Source organism: Haemaphysalis longicornis, unplaced genomic scaffold (assembly GCF_048455015.1).
Source record: "Haemaphysalis longicornis isolate Haplotype H1 unplaced genomic scaffold, Haemaphysalis longicornis Haplotype H1 scaffold_7, whole genome shotgun sequence".
In the NCBI taxonomy this organism is placed as follows: Eukaryota; Metazoa; Arthropoda; class Arachnida; order Ixodida; family Ixodidae; genus Haemaphysalis; species Haemaphysalis longicornis.
In genome coordinates this window covers 115,952,025-115,970,788 of record NW_027526422.1, presented here as the reverse complement: position 1 = coordinate 115,970,788, position 18,764 = coordinate 115,952,025, and the positions used below count along the sequence as shown (strand labels likewise).

At 47.7% G+C, this 18,764-nt stretch overlaps 1 protein-coding gene across 6 annotated transcripts in view; it reads right to left on the bottom strand.

The window, feature by feature from the left end:
- Window positions 1–18,764, bottom strand: part of LOC144146851 (monocarboxylate transporter 12-like) — a 74,827-nt gene that overhangs the window by 1,738 nt on the left and 54,325 nt on the right. For 4 of the 6 annotated variants that reach the window (XM_077678801.1, XM_077678797.1, XM_077678802.1 and 1 more), the window contains exons 2-5: window positions 10,784–10,964; window positions 8,941–9,087; window positions 4,924–5,067; window positions 2,334–3,206 (exon numbers count right to left, since the gene is read on the bottom strand). In XM_077678801.1, coding sequence (XP_077534927.1) covers window positions 2,334–3,206; window positions 4,924–5,067; window positions 8,941–9,087; window positions 10,784–10,922 — 1,303 coding nt within the window. In that variant the 5' untranslated portion in view covers window positions 10,923–10,964. Of the gene's footprint in view, window positions 1–2,333; window positions 3,207–4,923; window positions 5,068–8,940; window positions 9,088–10,783; window positions 10,965–11,035; window positions 11,255–12,388; window positions 12,410–18,764 lie in introns of those variants that run through there. The other 2 variants (XM_077678803.1, XM_077678800.1) reach the window with 2 other exon arrangements.

Below are 18,764 nucleotides of genomic sequence, written 5' to 3'. Positions count from 1 at the left end.
GATGTAGTGAAGTGCAGCACAGCTGCAAGTTCGGTAGCAGTCGACGATGTTTCGTGGCTAAGTTTTCTTTGGATAGTGCACCGGGCTGCCGGGATCCACACGCCGATGGCGGATGAGCCCGGGCGAACCGAGCCATCCGCATAAACATCTGTGTAGCCTTCGTAGGTACTGGAGATATACTCGAGTGTGAAGAACTTGAGCGCGGCCGCGGGCATGGCGGACTTTTTGCTGATTCCGGGTATTGTTGTGCAAATTTTCCATGGCGCCAGTATCCACGGTGCTACCATCGACTTTTGAGGTCTTTAAAATTTCGCTGGAGACAGGCGTCTAACATGCTGTGCTGAGATGTCTGCCAAAGGATGCGTATGACATCGAGTCAAATGGCGCAAAGACGTTCGAAGGACCTCTTGGAGTTGTAGCACTGTGGCGGAAAAGCACCGAGCTTCGCACGGAGTTCCAACCGTCGATGTGCATTTAGGCAGACCCAGGCAGGTGGGCATAGCTTTAGCCAGCACTGAGTCTATGACCTTTAGGCTTGTAGGCGATAGCTGATGTAGGGCCGGTAGGCTGTAATGAAAGTAATGAAAGAGGCCGTCAAAAAGGGCTTTATATAGTAAAAAAACGCAGGATGCAGTGAAGCCCCACGAATTTCCACCGAGCACACGCAGAATGCGCACAAAACACAGGAGCCGCTCCTTCAGTTACCGAATATGTGGGGCCCATGACATTGAGTGGTCAAACGTCACTCGGAGAAACTTGTGGGACTTGACAGAAGGTATTGGACTACCTTCTACGGTGAGTGTATAACGAGAAACATCGCGCCGCGTGAATGCCATCACAGCACACTACTCAGGGGAAAAAATGAGACCACAGCATCTGAGATATTTTCTCATCTGCACAATTGCCTTCTGGAGTGCGGCGCGAATGTTTCGACGGTTCCTGCCTGAAGCCCAGGTGCAGATGTTGTCTGCGTAGAGTGAAATGTTAACATCTTTGGGCAGGACTGTTGGGAGGCGTATGAGACAAATGCTAAAAAGCGTCGGGCTCAAGGCGCCGCCCTGAGGAACTCCTTGCGTGACGGGATGTTTGGCCGTTGCGCCATCACTGGTGGCCATGTAGACGTAGCGGTCTTGCAAGTAGTCACATGGCCACTGGAACATGCGTTCTCGAACCCCTATGCATGTCATCCTTCTTCGAATGGCCTCGTGTGCGACGCTGCCGAATGCTGAGGGAAGTTAAAATAGTGAAGAGCATTTAAATGACCACCGCGAAGCCGTATAATACCGGGCGTTCAGTACACGCTGCCCCGACCTAGGTGCAACCTAAGTGCACTCGTTTTGCGTGTTTATCCATGTCATCCTAGTCGCACAAAAAAGTCGTGCACCCCTCCGTCTGCCAACGACGATGGTTGAAGGCGAAGTTTTCTCGCGATAGATTCTTTCGTTGGCCAATCCCACACTGCGAGTATGTGGAACTCCGGATGTGCGCACCACTTTCCTAGAATAACCACAGCAACTCTGGGATGTGCGTCCCGGAAGCCTTGCATTTGGATTTGGGGTGTGCGGCGCTAATCAGCGGTTTCTTAGCGTTCAGTGAGCAATATTTTGAGTGGGTGCCGGTTTGAGGTGTTAAACCCTAACATGTTACGTTAGGCCTAATGAACAAAACCTCCAAGTGGCAAGTTAAGCAGAACGTCTTGTGGTTAACAGCCTTACGGCACGGGGAGCAACGCCATTCTTCTCGTGACGGATTCTTCGGTTGTACTCTGAGTTTTTCCCACCGATTCGACGACCATGTCGAAATGGAGTAATCGGATAGACGCCGGCTTCATAACGCGAGGGACTCAGGTTTGATTCCGGCCGTGAGAAGCGTTTTTTTCTTTCACTTCCCCATCGGTCATTCATCATCATCATCAGAGAAAGTTGCCTTTCCTGTGGGGTGTATTGGCGTACAGTGGTATCAGTGAGGACAGTAAAACTTCGGTTTATTAGGGAATTCCTGGGTGTGCGTTCGAGGCAATTCACAGTTGTTAGAATGTCAAGTAGTATTTTCAGCGCACTGAAGTACGGGTGGCAAACGGCTAAATAAAAACTTTTGAAAATATAAACCAAATCACGCTCCTAAAGAATAAGCAATGGGAAACTGAACAACCGATAGTGCTCCTGATTCATTGGTCGGTAAAATGCCGACTGGCAGTGCTCTCCCCGCGGGAAACGGCGCTCTACTCAGAATAAAGACATTCTGTTACTCTTCTTTTACTGTTATTTACTCTGTACTCAGAGTAAGAGTAAATGTGTATCCTTTTTCCGGGAACAAAATACAGGCCCACTTACCTATGACGAGAGGCTTCGCCAGTGACGTCATTCCCGCGGACGCGGACACCATTCCATACGCCATGGACACTCGAGCGACGCCCACGTACTCAGCCAGAAGTACCGAGAAGAGCACAACCGTGGTTCCGATGCAGAAGGCAATCGCTGTGGCCATCGCGAACACCAGCGCGTAAGAGTCAGCAAGGGGAAGCAGGAGGTAGAGGGCGCCCATGAAGACGAAGCTGACCGTCATCACCGTCTGTCGCGTGAAGAAACCCCTGTCGGCCAGCGCAGGCAGTGTCAACCGCCCGACCAGGTCAGCCACTGAGCTCGTCGACAACATGGTGACCGCGTGAGACACTTGTATACCGCGGTCCGTCGCAAAGTCTATGAGGAGGGAGATGTAGCACTCGAAGGCGAAGCTGAACGCTATGTAAGAGTACATCACGACGTAAAACATTGGACACAAAAACACCGTGAGGCCATGGCGAAAGGATCCTGGAACGAGCTGCCTCTCTTTCACAGGCTGCTTTTCACAGTCAACACTACAACTCGAGTTGGCGATGCTGTTGCACGATTTGTTGCTTGGGGTGTCCTTCACGGTTTCTTTTGTCATCGTGGTGGTTTCTTGCTCCTTGACAAGCTGTTTCTTAAGCCAGGAAGGTTGGCGCAGAAACAGTCCAAAGGCGACGGCATTCAGAGAAAGAGCTCCAAAGAGCAACATGGCACTCTTGAACCCGTATTGGTTCGTGGCAAGCTCAAGGAACTTTGGGAAGACGAAAGTGCCCATGGTGGACCCGGCAAAGTTGATCCCCATGGCGAGACCTTTGTACTTGATGAAGTGCTCGTTGATCACGGTCGGAATTACCACGAACAACATGCCGCTGCCGATGGCTGTAAGAAAATATTGTATGTGTTTTAGTGTGCATCAAGGCAATGAAAACATAGTTTTGTATGGTAGAAGCCTCCATGAGAAGTAGGTGTCAGACTGGGTGGGTTTTTTCTTCATCGACGCTACAGTTTTAAGTGCGCTAAGTAGGAGATTACGTGAGCTCCTTCGACAATTTGCAGTCCTGGGCAGACGTCAACACACCCAACGTCTCGCCGGGGCCGGAAGGTAGGGTTTTAGGCACATGATAGGCGCTCAGAAATTAAGAAAAAGAGATACTCGAAAAGGTTCGCAGTGTTTGCTACTTCGAATCAGGTTAAAAAAACAACGGCTTCTATAGCCAAGGGAGCTGAAAAAGAAGTGGCGGCACAGTTTGAACGCCTGTGTTATGAGTAACACTTACATTAATCTGTCGGCGCGTGTTTCGTGTGCTGAACACGCACTTAAAGTTCACAGAAGCGACCAATTGGGCGCTCCCGGATACTCACGAGCAGAAGGCAACGCATAGCCAAAAAAAAAAAAAAATGTTTTGTAAATGTCTGCTTCCGGCCAAAACTTTCCTGGCTACCCCATCGTTGCCAGAAAAGAAGGCAGACGGACAGACAGACCGACCGGCAGACAGATAGACAGACAGACAGAAAAAAAGAAAGAAGGAAAGAAAGAAGGAATGCATGAAAGAAGGAAGGAAGGAAGGAAACAGAAAAAGACCGGAAGTCAGTCAGTCAGTCAGTTAGTCAGTCAGTCAGTCAGTCAGTCAGTCAGTCAGTCAGACAGACAGACAGACAGACAGACAGACAGACAGACTGACAGACAGACAGACTAAAAAAATAGAGCGCGACTTGGACAAAGATGGTAAAGAAGGACGACGGGACAAGCGCTCTTGTCCCCTGGTCCTTCTTTACCGTCGTTGTCCAAGTCGCGCTCTATTTTTTGAATCATAATGCACCAACTTGCCCAACAGATTTGCTTAAAGCCAGACAGACAGACAGACAGACAGACAGACAGGAAGAAAGAAGGAAGGAAGGGAGGAAGGAAGGAAGGAAGGAAGGAAACAGAAGAAGTCCGACAATCAGTCAGTCAGACAGACAGACGGGCAGTCAGTCAGTCAGTCCGACAGACAGACAGACAGACAGACAGACAGACAGACAGACAGACAGACAGGAAGAAAGAAGGAAGGAAGGAAGGAAGGAAGGAAGGAAGGAAGGAAGGAAGGAAGGAAGGAAGGAAACAGCAGAAGTCCGGCAATCAGTCAGTCAGACAGACAGACGGGCAGTCAGTCAGTCAGTCCGACAGACAGACAGACAGACAGACAGACAGACAGACAGACAGACAGACAGACAGACAGACAGGCAGACAGACAGACAGGCAGACAGGCAGACAGACAGGCAGACAGGCAGACAGACAGGCAGGCAGGCAGGCAGGCAGACAGACAGAATACCTGTTATTTATCGGTACCAGATATATTTCACATTTGACATAATTACGGAGCTCCCAGTGGAGATAGCAGGCTGCTGCACTGCCATCGAAAGAGTACAGCTGTCGAATTCACCGCAGGCTATGTGCGCACACTAGCAATGCTGCTGTAAAAGTGGTCCTCGCGAGTACAAAAACTTGTTTGTGCAAAAGTTCCGGTGCTAATGCCTACTAGTTTAACCCTGAACAGCACACCAGAACTGTTCGCAAACTTGGCCACTACGAGCACTAAGAATAGTGCAAACTTACCGTGAGTAATACCCAAGCAAAACACGAGGTGCTCGATGCTGGTGGCAAAATATGTCGCAATTAGGCCGCATGCTCCAATACAGCCTCCGACGAGTGCCACAGGTCGAGCGGTGAAGCGATGCGCTAGGGGCCCTGCGATCAGACCTGCAGTATCGGAGGACAACATATGACAGTTCATTTGCGACTATCAGCGTGCCCACCTTTGAGGAGGCGCAGATAATTCTTAAGAACGTAACGTTTTCCATCATGATGCGGCAACTATAATATCGTTTATTTTTCTGAGCAAGTTGTAATCACCTTGCGGAAAAGCTCAAACTACACTTAGTTGCTTTAGGCTCACATTTCTTTGTTGTGAAAATGGTGCAACTTTGAAAGCATTTTCTTATCGCGAGCAACGTCGCTTGCTTAAACTACTTTTTTTTAGCGATCTTGATATACGCATTTAGTGATTTTCTCGGGACGTGTGAGGGTGAAAAACGCCAAAAAATTATTCAAGGTTACATAGCAAACAGGCTGGCGGACTCGCTGACGCTACCCGAAAAAATCTCGGAATTTCCCTGGAAGCTACTGCTTCTTCGGATGTGAAATTTAAGTGGTTGTTCGCAGCTGACCACGAAAAGATCGCTCCGCTAAGAAGCTTAATGTTACTGAGAAAAAGACTCGGCGTATGTATGTGGGTGTGTCTGTGTGTGTGAGTGTGTGGGTGTGTAGTGGACGACGTGAAGTACAACAGGGGAGAGTATATTGAACCAGTAAACCGCTCATTTTGAACCCATGAGCCAACCAGCCGTACTGTAGGGTACACGTAAAAAGTGGCGAGCCAAGACCGGTATTACTCCTAAGCGACTGCTCAGGAATACGGAAATCATCAAAAACAAATATCACCAAAAATACGCGCAAGGAGCACAAGGTGCCAGCAGCAACTGTTTATTGTGAACAGATAGCAGCTCATAACAAATCTTCATGCAACGCATAAGCTGTTGCAAGGATAAATAAATAATTACAGATATATCTCAGCGTGTATCTCTAAGAGCGCATTGTGCACTACTTTTAGAATTAGACATTCCTATTGGTACAATATTGTGCTACGTAGGTGATTTTTTTCGTTAAGCAAAACTGCTCATGAATACGTGAACGAGTCTGCTGACTATTTTATTACCATTTTCAGCACCAACTCAGATGTTTTGATCTTTATTTAGGGGCCACTAAGAACGATGGCGTCCAGTACCTCGACTTTGAGCTAACTCTTCAACACGCTCCGCGCCTTTGCTGTGAGCACGAGCACTGGTCAAGAGTGGGCCTTCTATCTCTAGACAGCGCCCATTCGATGCTGATAAAGAGTGCTTTCGCTCTGAGGTGCCTCTCAGTAGGCCTCGATAAGTCCTGTCAGCGTTGTTTACAGTCTCTTTTTACAAGAGATCGAAGTGAAGCGTCTGCAAAATTTAGGCCTCCAAAGCCGGCTCGCCACAGTGGTGAGTGATGCCTTGTCAGAAAAGGCAAAATACTTTCTGTGTCAATCGTGAGCGGCCTAAACCACACAAAAAAGAAACAGACGCGAGACCGGTGCAAGCAATATTTAATGTGAGTAAGATTGGAGCCAGCCTGAAACACGTAACCATGAAATACGGCGTAAAAGTTGTTTTTTTTTCTGCCCTTGAAAGGTTAAAAGCATTTCTCCTTTCTGGCTAAGCGCTCAAGCAAGTGCTGCTCAGGAAACTACGGGATCAAGTAGAATAAATCCACGTCTACCATAGTCTAATGTGCATAAATCTTCCGCTAGCTTTACGTAGGATGCCCGTTTCGTGTTATCCAGCATATCATAAAACGCAGCGTTTTCTAGGGCTAAGCAGAAGCTGGATAATTTTGGAGCTCACCCGCCGCGAGCAGGTGGTAGTATGGAGGATTCGCGTTGGTGCGGCACATACACCAGTTGTCACCCACACCTGGTCACCGAATCGAGTGGCACCATTTGGCCCTACTTGCCCATATTGCTCTACATCGGCATCGACCGAAAACGTTTGCCATCTTCTGTGGACTTTCCGTGGTCCGCAGCGCTCCCGACATCGGCAGGTAAACAGTGTACGTGGAACTGTATTCAGACAGGCATCCTGACCACGAACCCTGGCGCTTTGAGCCGTATCCCCACAGCTTCTCAGAGTTCGCTGCTTAGAACAACATGTTTCAATACATTTAACCTTACTCGTCTCCACCGAACTATTCTGCTTAGAAATCTTTGGAATTAACACAAAAAGAGAAGTGTGGAGCTGCTCGAAAAGAATGCGTGTGGTAAGTGCCCCGCGGGCAACGCGAATATTTGACTGGAAAGCGCTGGCTCTCGCAAATGACGAAAAAATACGGTGCAGAATATAGTAAAGTGTAAACTGTACCGACACTGCTTCCCAGAACGAAGTATTGGCACTAGACTTTTTTGTGTGACGGTAAGGACAGTAATTTCCCAATGTGGCCAAGAGGCTTCGTTAGGTTTACGTATTCATTCGCTAAAAGCCTTCTACTTTAGCGTTACAGAGTCGTGATGACCTGCGTTTATCAGCGCTTGAGAAGAAACCAGTGGTCACGTAGGGACTCTTTTGTTGAGTAACGTCTTCAAGACTCCTGGAGTAACAGGCGTGCATAGGAGGCTAGTTACAAGTGCTCATTTCGGGTGGTATTGCAGAGATCAGATTGCGGTGTAGAAGGCCATACAAAATAGCCACTCAGCTGATAGGCTCCACCACGTTATAGGTCCTTCAGTGCGGCACTTGAAGCAGCAGCGTTGCCTATACAGGTTTCGACTCTTCTCCTGGAAGGATATCGGGATTCCCGGCTCGCTCAGCGTAGAAAGACGACACGAAGAGAAGTAAACGAGATATGGGGATGTCACGACCACCGCCTGAGTGGCTGTCTGAGTCGCAGGTAGCGCACGTGTGCCTCATGTTGCGCGATGATCCCGAAGCTGAAAAGCCACCTCTTATTTTTAATGGTTCGGAAGCCCGTTGTAGCCAAACAACAAAAAAGCAATGAAAAAAAAAACGTATACAACCATTAGGAACAAACCATGAGCAGAATTTGTGCCACTTCGGTGCATTTGTTAAGCCAAAATAATCTACAGTAGGTTATCCCTGTCACAAATAAATAAAAATTAAGCAATGTGTACTTACTTCCAGTCATAACTTGTGCTGGGTTGGGGGTGGGGTATTTTTAGTAAAGATTTACAAACGAAAATTCGGTGAACCCAACGGAAAGAATGATGCTAGGGGAAGTTCTCAAGAAGCTAGCGTCGCAGGTCTTGAAGTAAACCAGGGTGGGGTTACACTTAAGGCCAGATGTGGCGACAGAAGCGAAGTTGGGTAGGGCATTTATAGTGGAGACCTACCATGCGTAAAACCACCCGAGTAACATAATGACTACCGAGAATGAGGCTCACGAGCAGTGCAGACATAAATTTGGTTGAAGGGTGACGTGGCAGAATTTACGTGTACAGAATAAATTTGGTCGGCACAGAATAGAAGCGCCTCCGCAAGATTTCGACAGGGCCTTTCATTCTGCGGTGGCTGGCAGTGATGATGGCGATAACGTGCTCTAAAACTGTCGCTACAGCATTACTCCTTCGGCTTTCCAACGCAACTGAGCGGAAAAAATTGCCTCGTAATTTCTAGAGCGAAAGCTCTACTACACCATGTTTTGCATGGTCATTCATCGCGTGTAAATGAACTTGAGCCACCGGAGCACAAGTGGGGTATAGGTGCGACGTTGCGTCAAGTAATCCGCTGTGGAAAGGCGTCGCAGCTGTGCCCACTCGGAGCCTGGACGCTGTGTTTCCACCTGACTATGCCAGGGTTTAGCGGCTGCTTCGCCAGTGCTTGGTCGCTTAATGTCTCTCTAAATCACCCACTGAAGCCGTCTGTGCGAGGACTTCCCCTTTAGATCGCGATAGGCACGTTCACAACTATTAAATCTGGTCAATGTTTTTAGGGACCACGCTTTTCTCATACGTTTCTTGTGCGACTGCGTACTCACCCGTCAACAGCAGAACGCCGCCGAGCAGTATGACGGGCCAGGCCGCTTGACTCCTGGTGGCATGGAACGTTTCCAGGATGGCCACGTAGAGGAAGCCTGACGATCGCCTTCCTCCAACTCCGAAAAACGTGGCAAGTGCGCATGCTCCTGTAGAAAAAAGCATTAAAAACCAGCGTGAACACGCCGAAATAAAACGCCGCAAACGCGGGTGCACAGGTACTGCATGCTCGAAGAAATTCCGAATGAAATGACTTTGTGGCGCCTGATTTACGACGAGAATATCAGAATTTCCGGTCGGAATTTAGACAACCTGGCAAAAACTCATTTAGCTGCCATACTAAATATGTGTGTTAGAAAATATTCGGGTAAATGAAAGCCTAATCGAATAAAAACGAAACAGTAGAAACACTGTGTAGACCCTGTCCATTACCCTGGACAGGAGGAACACAGAACACAACCGGAACGGCAGGCAGACGGACAGACAGACAAATTTAGGCACACACACACACACGAACACTAGAACTGGCTTTTGAGGCGTGCACGAGAGAACTTCAGTTGTCGGCATCAGCTTGCTACCAATGAAACAAACACACTCCGCAGCTTTTTCTCTCGCCACTTTGCTTTTTGCCAGTCTTTTACCCACAGAAGGCATTTTTAAAAGTGTTATAGCAGGCTTTTTGAAATTAATTTTTGCAACCCATCGTTGTATATTTATGTTCATCTCGTGTTTCCATTATCACCATATGGGGCAATACAATGCTTTTTTTGTTCGTTCTTGACGCACTTCCACGGATGAAATGCTATGACGTTCCGCACACTTTCCAGATTGCACACTGCATTGCAGTCTCCCGACCACACTCGTCGACGCGATATGTGGAAGCTGTGCCAATAATGCGCGCACTGCGGCAAGGGCACGAAAGAGAACCGGAACTACAGATACATCTCTCGTCTGCTCTTCAGTTCAGCCTCTGCTCACCTGTGCCGTCGCAGTTGGCAAAAGTCCATGGCCAACCTCCGAAACCACAAGAGGAAAATTGCGGGAACAAGCTCACGCAACGCGTAGCGAAATCGACTGAAGGGAAGGGGTATACCCCGCCCCCCTGCCTGTAAATAACAATTTAATGGTTCTATGCCCTAAAACAAGCCTAAGTAGGCTAATCATTGTTTAAATGATTGAATACTTGTCAGCCTAAGTTTAACACAGGACACAGACAAAGACGAAAGACGAAGCACAAGCGCCGACTTTCGTTTTCGACTTTCGTCTTTGTCTGTGTTCTGAGTTTAATTTAGGTTGACCAGTATTTAATCAATTATGATCCAACTATCTCAGATTCTGCCTATTCTAATTATTGTTTTTTTGCCTCTCTGATTGCGAGTGCGCGAAGCATGGTGTTGGTGACAAAGTAGAAAAAATAAAATTTCTTGTCACGCTTGACCTGCCCGGTCTGCAGAGAAAAAAAAAATTATCTAAATTAACGAATCTTGGGATCAGTACCACAAACTATTTTGGAAAATATCTTTTTAATTGCGAACGATTTCCAGAACTTATTTCCAGAGGAACGTTTTTGAGCAAGTTGTATTCCCGCCAGTAAAACAATTTAGGAGAGGTTCATGATTTTTTTAGTGATTCATTCTAGCCAGTGGATGGCGTCGTGTAAAAAACAAAAAAAAACCCTCCTAGATGCTCATGAAACAGCGTGCAACACCTTTATCATTCGCGCGTATTTCTTTAGGATTATTTCTCAGCCACCCAAAATATGCAAGACATCCGCACAACAAAGCGACGTGTTGAAGCTGAACTTCTGCGGGCTAACTGCGAAGTTTTCGTGCAAGGTTGTCTCACCTGCTGTCATCCAGCTGTGTACGCTGTCGGGCCCGTACCAAGGTATCCTGCTCGAATTCTTCTTTCCGTTGTCGTTTGAAGCGTCGCTCGCCGCGCATTTCTTTGCCGCGCAGGCGGGTGGGCTTTCGGCGACCGTCATTGCTGCGACTAGATCCGCGTTCCTCTATTCACGAGCCATGCTCTGCGAGATGCAAAAGAAAAGCGAATCGCAGCTTCACTAGGTGCCCATCAGCGAGACATTGATACACGAACCATGTCATGCCACCGGAGAGGGAAGCCGAGAGGAGGCACGACAAGGGACGGGGAGTGCTTCTTGTTGCCGCAATCTCTTCGTCTTGAAGAAGAAGCGGAACAGATAAAGTGTAAGAGCGTTCCACTAGTTCGGGTGCCGTGCAACTGTGCGGATAAATGGACGTATTAACACTCTGGAGTGAAGCGGCTGATCTGTCGCGCGCCTTTTCGGTAAGAGGGATGACTGAAGTCGAAACAGCCTGCTGAAAGGAACACTGCAACAAGGGCGAAAGCCGACACGCGGCACTGTAAACGCGACACGCAGGTCGGCTTGGCACTGTAAATGCGACACGCAATGCTGCGGGTCACTTTTCCAGTGCCGCACGTCGACTTGCAGCCTTGTTACACGGCTCCCCTCAGCGGTTTTTGCTCTGTCTCCGGCCCTCAGACGGCACCCCAACCCGAGAACACACGCATTCGCATAGAGGAAAAGCGTCGTTTCAAAACGACGGCCTTTTTTTTTTTTTTTCATAGAATTGGGCCCCTGGTTACCAAGAATTCGCGCGCGAACTTGGTGCGCGAACTCCTGTCTCTTGTGCTGGTGAGCACGAAGAGACGTGTTCTGTCACGCTGGCGCGGGCAGTTTTTACGACGAAGACGAAAAACCAGAACACACGTGTGCCTAGATATAGGCGGCCTATTCATTATGCCGGGAGGTTTATATATTCCGTAGCACTCCACTACGGCAAGCCTCTTGCCCAGATGTAGCTTCCATGGCAAGAACCTAATTAAAGAATAAATTCGGCCGCGTCGTTTCGTCCGCCAGTGCCAAACATGAGAAATTCCTTATATGCTGCTGTGGTCTGCTGCTCAAAAGTGTAGAAGTTTATGAAAGACACGGGGAGACATTCTCACGGGTCAAGATGTCTGAATTACGTTACGCCGTCGAATCCAAGCCAGCGACGCGCTTTCAGGACGACGCACATTTATAGCAATCGGCGCCGCGCCCACTTTTTGCGGTGGCGTTCTTTCCTGACAACGTCTCGTGCACACCATTTGGCGAACCGCCAGATTCACTTCAAGCTCTAACAACGCGCGCTTCGGTATCGTGTGTAGTAGCTTCCGCTTATATATGCCGGGCGTGTTCGACTTTGAGCCATCAGCGTTGTCTGCGGCGCATTGTCACGTCCGCAGCCCGCTGATGAATCGTTTACACCCTCACGCCTTTTGGGGCGAGAGTCTAGACAAAACCGAGAAAGAGGAGGGAACGAGGAAATAATTTGCCTACGTTACGCGTCTAGGTCAAGGCCTGTGAAAGTCGGAGGGATGCTGTGCGAACGTGTCGCAGAAGCAAAAAAAAAATATTGCACTTACCAGCTGTGGGCGTCCAGTATACGTTGTCGCCCTATACACAAGGGGCGTGTGTCAGGGCGGCAGAAAGTCGCTTGTACGAGGACCGTTTCCGTTTCGTAGTTCGATACGTTTCTATGTGAGGCCGCGGACGTCTGTGTAGCGACGATTGTGCAGTGAAAGGCTACCGATTATGACTTTTACATCCACCTCAGGCCAGATACCATGGAGAGGCGGGAGCGGTTTACGTCCGGCATACGTTTCAAACAAGAAAATCAGCACTTCATTTAAAAACAATGAGAGGAGTTTCGCGTAGTGATAAAGTCATTGTTTAGAAAAGTGGTCGCGGGTGAAGATGAAAGCAGATTTAAATCGAATCTGCAACGCTTCCGATAAACGCTTTCACTCTTTCCTTCGTGTCTGGAAGCACTGAAACGGCTTCAGTTATTGCCAGCCCGGGGCGGCACGGCGTGATTTGTTCGTCGGAGCAGATACGCCTTTTGTTTACACTTTGCTTACGTGGCTTCCTTTCTAAAGTGGCTATCGAATGCGTTCATGGCTGCGACTGACGGAAAGACGGCCAATGGCCGCTACACCTCTGCAATGACGTAATTCCAGGGGTCGAAGAACGCCAAGACCGGTAAAGAGAGAAAAATCATTTGAGCAAGTTTCGAGGTTATCTGATGGGCATAGAGCAGTAATTTTTGGCTGAGGTTCTTCGTGATCACCTAATCTAAGTACTGGGTGCCTTGGTTGACTACGTTCTGCAAGCATTTAGGATTTCGAAAAAAGTTGAAAGAAGTGTTGATCTTTTACGTGAAGTTCGTCTGAGAGCTGTGAACCGCGGGTGGAGGGGGTTTATGTTTAGCTGAAGAAATTTTAACATTCGCGCACCTCAACTCAAGATGATTCGCTCTTTGAATTCCAGTTGAGGTCACCGCTTCGTAAATTGGGGAAAAATTAATGGAATTTCTATGCGGGCATCACATTAAAGTACCAATAACCACTATGGCAACGGATAGGCGTGGCTGTTTGCGCGTTTTAGAGACTTTTTTATGCGGATATGTGACAATCAAAGAAATACAAATTCACCTCTACCCCGAAGCTAAAATATCAAGAAAAGCAGTGATCTCCAAGTGAAAGTGCTCCGAAGGAGCATAAGTATATTTCTTCTGCCGGTAAAGTAATGGCCGCGGTTCTGTTTCAACAGTCGATGAATACCTTTTATCGTTTACTTGCAGAATGGAAAAAACATCGCCATTCGAGTATTTTGCGTCCCATTGCTGGTAGTTTGAAAGAAGACATGAATGGAAAGACACGGCCCCGACTGGCGCAGATGAAAGGGCTGTCACCGAGACAATGCAGACAAATTCAGACCTTGATACAATTCCAAATGCAACTCACCAGCAGTGGGAGAGTGAGCTTGTCAGCTCAGACCTTAGTAAGCAGCTTTGGCTCGCTGAAATGGCGAAGACGGCAGGCCGCACCAACGGAGTTCTGGACTGAGGACCCCACCCGCGAACCCGCTTGTCTTCAGTGTTAATAAAAGAGTTCCTCCTCGTCCTTCTCCTCCTCAACCGTCGCCATTGCAACGTACCTGATTTGGGCTTTCAACTAGTTCTGCAACTTCAAATTTTTCTCTCAATTCACCTCTGTTTAATTTTTTGTTGTTCGCAAACTTGAAAGCCTAGCTCGGCGGCGCAAGCTGCTCGTTCGTTGATTATGTAACCATCATAAATGCGTGTTTCGCATTGCACGACAGGTAATGGTTTGTTGCTTTATGCGGAGGATACGTTTACAGATAATAAGATCTTTTTTCCAAGGAGAGAGAGAGAGAGAGATAGAGAGAGAGAGCGAGAGAGAGAGAGAGAGAGAGAGAGAGAGAGAGAGAGAGAGAGAGAGAGAGAGAGAGAGAGAGAGAGAGAGAGAGATAGAGAGAGAGAGAGAGAGATTTTTATGTGCCTTTCTTCAAGGCTTCTGAATCACTGGGGTGGGGCTCCTGCTACCGGGCGCCCCCAAGAAAACGTGTTTGACTTCCATTTAGCCGCATTGGTCAAACAACCCTCGTGTCAGTTTTATTGCTAGGTTCCTCGCGGCTCCAATGCACTCGATGCACATGGTTCCTCGCCAGGCCACGGTGGACACTTAACTCGGTAACCACCTCCGGAAGGAAAGCCGCCGTACTATCTATTCCACCACAAATGCCTTGTTGACTTCTGCCCGGGTGCACCTTGTCGACAATGGTCAGTGATGCCTTCCAACGCTAACTGGTACCTTTCAAATAATTCACCTTTTTTCATGTTCCGCATTCAACCGGGGACACCTGTACCCATCAAAGTGATATGGTGGTTTCGGCAGCCCCCTTCATTTCCCTTATACGAGGCAAGTGCTGTGCTTCCGAGGCATTGGAAAACACTGCAGTTTACTGTAGTAACCGCAGTTGTAGTAAACATTTAAAGCTTTAAACACCGTACTTCCGAATCCTAGATGCTACGAGATCAAGACGCGGGTCATGCGCCAGAAACAAGCGCTTGAGCTGTCGGGCTTCTTGCGATGAATTGCAGTGATGCGCTGGGGAAATCCTTTGAGCCGGTTTACACTATTGGAAGTCATAGATTAGGTATCACTGGTACGTAATGTATACGTGCCACATGTCCGTGATGAAGGTCGAAGTTGGTAATTATCATAACTTATGAGCATTATAATAGTAAGCTATAGGATAACTGCGGTAAGTATGAATACAATAATTGAAAGGTAGTTTCGTGTGATTCAGCATTGAGCATTTTGTTAGTAAATGACGACGCAACGCCGACGCCGAATGATTGTAGATTACTTTCGTGCAACTCGTTGGTCGATCTTTCGTCTTTCGTGTATAGCCAAGCGTGGACGGCACGAAGTTTGACGGTGGCCCGCCGGTACGAAGAGGACAAACGTGGGTAAAAATCAGGAAGTCAGTTGCAGCTTTTGTGTGGGCTCTTTTAGAGGTTGCCAGAATCCAGGCGCTTCTTAAATTACAGTTATAAGTCTGGCGCAGTGCACGGAACGTTCTAGAGTCAACTCCCGTTAATACGAAGCCCACGGGGACCGCAAAAAACCTTCGAGTTTACCGAACATTCGATTGAACGAAGAGCACAATGACAGCATTGTTATTAGTCGGCAACACCACTGCCTTTTTTTGATTCCGTTCAGAATCTCGACTTTCGTCGCCAATTCGAACGTACGACACGGATTGCCATGATAGTTGAGTCTTATCCCAAAGTCGAAGCCTGAAGCGTCCACCACACAGACTTCTCTCATGGCGCTGTGCGCAGCAGCAAAACAAAAAGCAGGGTAACTCATAAGAGAGAGAGAGAGAGAGAGAGAGAGAGAGAGAGAGAGAGAGAGAGAGAGGAGAGAGAGAGAGAGAGAGAGAGCGAGAAAGATAGATAGAGAGAGAAGATAGAGAGAGAGAGAGAAGAGAGATAGAGAGAGATAGAGAGAGAGATAGAGAGAGAGAGAGAGATATATATATATATATATATATATATATATATATATATATATATATATATATATATAGAGAGAGAGAGAGAGAGAGAGAGAGAGAGAGAGAGAGAGAGAGAGAGAGAGAGAGAGAGAGAGAGAGAGAGAGAGAGAGGGGAGAGAGCCATACGCTGGCGGGCGTCTCAACTGGCCTGTCGCTTTACCAGGCGTACGATGCCTCAATGGCGATGACACCGACATCAGTACAGAACACTGTATCTTGTATCTTGTGTCTTGAAATTTCGAATTTGAATTTTTCGAGAGATACTATCACCTAGACGTTTCTTATTCGAACTAACTTCCAATTAACCGATGTAATTGGTTTTAGTTTCAAAGTATTCAGTGATTCCTTCCGCCGTATTTCACTAAAATTGCTGGGACCGGCACATCACTTCCAATTAACCAAAAATTCTAATTAAGCGACCTAAAATTATCGAGGCCCCTTTGTCATTAAAAAAATATTGCGACAAGATAACGGCAGTGTGTGTGTGTGTGTGCAAAGTAAAAATATGCGTTGTTTTGAGTGTTGCTCAACCAAAGAGCGTGGATACTGAGACAGCAGGAGATTGGCCCTATAAAGATTTTTCTTAATTTCTCTGTCTGGACATTGTTTGCGTCCTGAGGGGTGGCACTTAAGCCATATGACTGCTATTGGCCAGATTGCCTTCAGTTTCAGCAACAAACGCAGTTGATAGCCACTGCAGAAAACTGCAGCAAAAGTGGAGCAGAAATAAGAGGAGGTGCCTACTGCGAGCAAACTATCTCGCAGTTCCACTTTGTGCTGGCGGTGTCAGTGACTTTAAAAGTGCTTCAAGGTGGGGCGGAACAAGTGCAAGCGTTTGCTCGCAGTATCGCAGGGGAACTCTAGGACGGGCAAAGATGATAAGAGGTCGAAACTAAACGCATAGCCGCGGAAAATGTGTTGTCTGGTCATAAACGAATTAACGCCGTTCCGTCGCCATGAAGTTTTCATTAGACGGTTTGAAAGCATGATTGGGATAAAAAAAATAGTGGTTGAAAAATAGTAGGAGATACAACCAAATATGAGCAACTGACGTATGTATACAGGCACTTGAGCACAGGGCAGTATGCACAGGAGAATAACGGCTCATGATATTTTACTTTAAGCGCAGGACATACCTGTGAGACATTGTAGGGTTTAACACGCCGAAGTTAAATCTCGCCTATGAGGTGCGCAGTTGTGGAGGGCTCCGGATTACGTTTGGCCACCTGAAGATATTTAGCGGGCTCCGAAGACTCAACACACGGGCTTTTTTGCTTTTCGCCTCCATCAGAAAAGCAGCCGCAGCGGGCGGGACCGAACCCGAGTCCTTTGGCTTGCAGCACCACGCCATTTAGTCGTCCACGCGGCGGGCAATGAGGCACGACGTAAGGAGTAACGCTATTGAGAGAAAATATACCGCATTTATTCGGATATAAGGCGAGGATTCCTTTCCAAAATCTGTAGTCGCAAAGTCCTAACCCGCCTTATATTCGAATGGCGATTTTTTTTTTACTCTCCAAAACACGCCCTCGCCTTATAATTGTGACCTCCTTATCATCGTATAAATACGGTAACGGGTGAAGAAAAGGAAGATTGTGAAGTGGGAAAGTATGTGCATTCAATGTGCGCACACATTGATATAAAAGAAATCATGCGCAGTCGGCGAAATGTAGGCATAAGCGGCTCTTAATCAAAAACTGAAAACTGATCACTGCGGATGGTTGTTCGGTCGAACGTTCATCATCTGTAACCGCATACGGTACTTGAGCCGATGCCGAGCTCACCGTGCAGCATTCAGCGCAATTACATTATAAAAAGCAAACGTTTCAGCCAGAACATTTAGGTGCTTTCTTGGAGCTAGTCTTTACAACGGGGATTCCGACACAGTGAATGCGATAGAGGAGGATTCAGGGCAACAGGATCAGGACAATGAAAAGGGTCGTTGAACGAATCATTGCCTTCCTCACATTTTTCCCCGGCGCCCCTTCCGACCTAGAACCAACGTTATGAAGTTGTCAATTACGCTTTTTTTTGCGCGCATGCGCGTTGGGCCTCCCCCTCTATTGCAGTTTTATGCCAATAAGAATATAGCGACTTAAACCGCTTAAGCTGTGACAGGCCGGCGTTGTGTTTTGAAGCACCGTGAGACGGCAGAAGGGAAACTTAAGTGAAATGTAACGCACCGCTCCCAGCGGCCAGTAGACTATATCAGACAGCGCGAAACTGGCTAGTATTTTAGTTATGAGTAGTTGCGCGTTTACAAGATTGCGTTGGCCGAGCAAATAATCCCACTAGTCAATTAGTCGTAGCTACGCCCAGCAATCCCTAGCAAAACTATCTTTATCACGTTAGACCAGCTGGTTAATCGCGCAGCTTTGATGAGACTTTTTTAACTGTCTCTGGGTCTTCCGCCAGCTGGTCCGTAGGCGCCACAGCGTTGATGAGCGATTTGAAATGGCAGGATGGAGGACGCTCTCAGCGTGGTGTGATTATACGGTTGGCGCCTATTGGCACCTGTTTCGCGGCACTGCTCCGTTATGCGGCACACACCTGGCATCTCGGCGCTTTTGCGAATACCTGCACAGGCAGTAGCCAATTAAATGCGAGGAGTGAAAATTGAGAACGAGATGGAACGTTTAGATCACGGTTAAGCGCAACAAGTAAGGCGAAGGACTTAGAAGACGAAGACTGGCGCTACTTACAAGTGAAGCTTTATTACCAAGAAAGGGACATAACACGCTCACATGACCATAGAAGCATTTCGTCACAGCACAGCCCAACGCGTACCCCGGTCGTTGTTTTGTACGTCCTTTATCTTTTTGCTGCGCTTAACGGTGCTCTAAGTGGGATGGCAACTGGGCTGTCTCCATTCGT